We start from the raw sequence: 4,416 nt of genomic DNA on the forward strand, positions 1-4,416 counted from the left end.
AAGAAAAAATTGCTAACTTAAAGCTGATCAAAGTTTAAAACTTCTGCTCTTCAGAAAACTATTTATTTATTTATTTATTTATTTATTTATTTTTTGAGACAGAGTCTCACTCTGTAACCCAGGCTGGAGTGCAGTGGTACAATCACATCTCATTGCAACGTCCACCTCCCGGGTTCAAGCACTTCTTGTGCTTCAGCCTCCTGAGTAGCTGGGATTACAGGCATGGGCCACCACACCTGGCTAATCTGTGTATTTTTGGTAGAGATGGGGGTTTAGCCACATTGGCCAGGCTGGTCTCGAACTCCTGACTTCAAGTGATCCACCCACCTTGACCTCCCAAAGTGCTGGGATTACAGGTATGAGTCACTGTGCCCAGCCAGAAAACACTTTTAACAGAATGAAAAGACAAACCACAACCTGAGAGAGGATATTTACCAAACACATATCTATAAGGCCTTGTTTTTTGTTTTTATTTATTTACTTATTTAATTTTTGAGATAGCATCTCACTCTGTGACCCAGGCTGGAGTGCAGTGGCGATCATAGCTCACTGCAGCCTCGACCTCCCAGGCTCAAGCAATCCTCCCACCTCAGTTTCCCAAGTAGCTGGGACTGTGGGTGAGCACCACCACACCTGGCTAATTTCTGTGTTTTTGGTAGGGACAGGATTTCACCATATTGCCCAGGTGGTCTAAAACTCCTGGCCTCAAGCCGTCCTCCTGCCTCAGCCTCCCAATATGCTGGGATTATAGGCATGAGCCACTGTACCTATTCCCTGAAAAGACTTGTATTTAGAATCTATAAAACACTCTTTTTTTTTTTTTTTTTGAGACGGAGTCTCACTCTGTCGCCCAGGCTGCAGTGCAGTGGCATGATCTCTGCTCACTGCAAGCTCTGCCCCTTGGGTTCGTGCCATTCTCCTGCCTCAGCCTCCCGAGTAGCTGGACTAAAGGTGCCCGCCACTACTCCTGGCTATTTTTTTTTTTTTTTTTTTTGGTATATTTGGTAGAGACAGGGTTTCACCATGTTAGCCAGGATGGTCTCGGTCTCCTGACCTCGTGATCCACCCGCCTCGGCCTCCCAAAGTGCTGGGATTACAGGCCTGAGCCACCGTGCCCAGCCTAAAGCACTCTTAAAATTCAACAGGGAAAAAAAAAAAAAACCTCAATACAAGTATATGGGAATAGATTTGAACAATTTAGTAAAGAAGATATTTGCACATGAATATTCAACATCACTAGCTATTAAAGAAATGCAAATTAAAACCACAATGAGATTCCACTACACATCTAGCAGTAGAAAGGTGAACATTTCTTTAAAAACTCAAATATGAGAATCTGCTGGACTGCGCCAAGCGTGGTGGCTCATGCCTGTAATCCCAGCACTTTGGGAGGCCAAGGCGAGTGGATCAAGTGAGGCCAGGAGTTCGAGACCAGCCTGGCCAACAAGACGAAACCCCACCTCTACTAAAAATACAAAAATTAGCTGGGCGTGGTGGTATGCAGCTATAATCCCAGTTAGGAGGCTGAGGAAGGAGAATCGCTTGAACCTGGGAGGCCGAGGTTGCAGTGAGCTGAGATCTTGCTCCTGCACTCCAGCAATGACTCTCTCAAAACAAAAAACAAAAAACAAAAAACCTGCTGGGCCAGGCATGGTGGCTTATGCCTGTAACCCAGCACTTTGGGAGGCCAGGCGGGTGGATCAGTTGAGGTCAGGAGTTCAAGACCAGCCTGGCCAACATGGTGAAAACCCATCTCTCCTAAAAATACAAAAATTAACTGAGTGTGGTGGTGGGTGCCTACAGCTACTTGGGAGGCTGAGGCAGGAGAACTGTTTGAATTCAGGAGGTAGAGATTGCAGTGAGCTGAGATGACACCACTGCACTCCAGCCTGGGGACAGAGCAAGACTGTGTCACAAAAAAAAAAAAAAAAAGAACAAAAAATGAAGATATGGAACGACTGTGACTCTCATACAATGCTGGTGGAAATGTAAAATGGCACAGCCACGTTAGGAAACAGTTTAGCAGTTTCTTTTTTCTTTTCTTTTTTGAGACGGAGTCTCACTCTGTCACCCAGGCTGGAGTGTGGTGGCGCGATCTTAGCTCACTGCAACCTCTGACTCCCTGGTTCAAGCTATTCTACTGCCTCAGCCTCCTGAGTAGCTGGGATTACAGGCACACACCACCATGCCCAGCTAATTTTTGTATATTTTTTTAGTAGACACGGGGTTTCACCATGTTGGCCAGGATGGTCCCGATTTCCTGACCTTGTGATCTGCCTGCCTCAGCCTCCCAAAGTGCTGGGATTACAGGTGTGAGCCACTGTACCCTTTCTTAAAAAGTGAAATATACACTAAGCATGTGAACAGTCCAACTCCTAGGTATTTACCCAAAGAAATGAAAACATAGGTTCACACAAAGACATGTATATGAGTGTTTTTAGAAGTTATTCATAATTGCCAAAAATCGGAAGCTACACAAATGTCCATACATTGATGAATGGATAAACAAATTGATACATCCACACAACTGGAATACTACTGAGCAATAAAAAGGAGTGAACAGCTGTCCCTCGGTGTCTGCAGGGGACTGGCTCCAGGACCCCCTGCAGACACCAAAGTTCACGATGCTGAAGTCTTTTATATGAAATGACATAATACTTGATATAATAAATGACATAAGCCTTGGGTATACTTTAAATACCTAATATGGTGTAAATAGTATGTAAATAATTATACCATATTTTAAATTTTCTACTGTTTTTATTGTTGTATTATTATTTTATATATTTTTATTTTTTCCAAATATTCTCCATCCACGGTTAGTTGAATCCATGGATGAGTAACCTGCAGATATGGAGGGCCTGCTATACTGATAGGTGCAACAACATGGATGGTAGCATAATCTCAAAAAAAATTAGGCTGAGGCCGGGCGAGGTGGCTGACACCTGTAATCCTAGCACTGTGGGAGGCTGAGGTGGGCGAATCACTTGAGGTCAGGAGTTCGAAACCAGTCTGGCCAACATGAAGTAGAGTGAAACTTCATCTCTACTAAAAATACAAAAGTTTGCTGGGCGTGGTGCCACACGCCTGTAATCCCAGCTACTTGGGAGGCTAAGGCAGGAGAATTGCTTGAACCTGGGAGACGGAGGTTGCAGTGAGCCAAGGTCATGCTGCTGCACTGCGTGACAGACTCCATCTCAAAAAAAAAAAAAAAAAAAAAATATATATATATAGAAAGAAGCCAAACACAAGAGGCTACATGCTGCATGATTTCATTTATAACACATTCTGAAAAAGGCAAAACTATAGGCACAGAAATCATATTAGTAGCTAACAGGGGCTGATGGTAGGAGGAGGGGATTGCCTACAAAGGGACACGAGGGGCCTTTTTGAGGTGACAGAAATGCTTTATGTTGGGAATGTGGTGGTGGTTATATAACTATACATTTGTCAAAACTCATCAAACTATACACTTATAAAGGGTGAATGTTGTTATATGAAAATTACATCTCAATAAACCTGACTTAAGAAAATAATAAAGCAAACCTAAAAAACCAATTAAGTAAATTTAAATCTAAGAAAAAAATAACTTACAGTTTTTCCAGTTCAGCAGTCATCGTGAGAATGTTCTTAAGTGTTGTAAGTGGGACTTGTATTGTTCCCATGTCTCTGAAGAAGAAAGCCGAAACATTCATGATACGAACCCCAATACAAAATTCTGTACTTAAAAAGATATTTCAAGGACATGTGACTACTTCAATTTTGGCTTCTCTACAAAACAAGCCAGTTCAACAGTTTATTTGCTGTAAAATTCTAGAGAGCTCTTATTAAAGAAATTTAAGTGGATTTGCATCACCAAATTGATGATATTTAAGAGAACTTACACTGTTTTTTTTTTCATACTGCATTCACCCATCTTGATTATTTACTCTTTTCTTCCTTTTTAGAATAATGAACACCTGTTCCTCTTTGCTTTTTTGCTTAAGTAATATTCCTCCATGTGTCTACATGTTCCAAATCTATATGGGTTCTTCAACACTGTTCTCTTCTCCTGCTGGCTGTCTTGACCATTATACATCCTTTCTTAATCCTTTTCTTTGCCAATAACTTTTTTCAATAACTCAGTTAAAATTTAAATTATGACTTTTAAGCCTAAATGCAAAATACTTAATCCTTGGTGACAAATTTAAAGAGCATAAATCATCTCATGACTCATGAGAGTACTAAAGTACTTACAGATATTTTAATGCCGGCAGTTCAAAGAGATACGGATCTTCAACAGCTGTCAGAGGATTGCGATTGAGAATTCTGAAAAATGAAATGAAATTAAAATTACCTGCATTTTCAATGTGTGAAACTGCATAAAAGTTTATATTCATTTTTTGGTATGGAACTTTTAGGTAAAAGAAAATCATT

The 4,416-nt window shown here is 41.1% G+C and overlaps 1 protein-coding gene across 1 annotated transcript in view; it reads right to left on the reverse strand.

Annotated features, from left to right (window-relative positions):
- LOC108522886 (leucine-rich repeat-containing protein 37A3-like) overlaps nt 1-4,416 on the reverse strand; it is a 23,164-nt gene that overhangs the window by 10,116 nt on the left and 8,632 nt on the right. Inside the window, 2 exon segments of the mRNA XM_017863349.1 lie at nt 3,595-3,669; nt 4,237-4,308. Coding sequence (XP_017718838.1) covers nt 3,595-3,669; nt 4,237-4,308 — 147 coding nt within the window.

Source organism: Rhinopithecus bieti, unplaced genomic scaffold, assembly GCF_001698545.2.
Source record: "Rhinopithecus bieti isolate Rb0 unplaced genomic scaffold, ASM169854v2 scaffold_2349, whole genome shotgun sequence".
Taxonomy (NCBI): domain Eukaryota; kingdom Metazoa; phylum Chordata; class Mammalia; order Primates; family Cercopithecidae; genus Rhinopithecus; species Rhinopithecus bieti.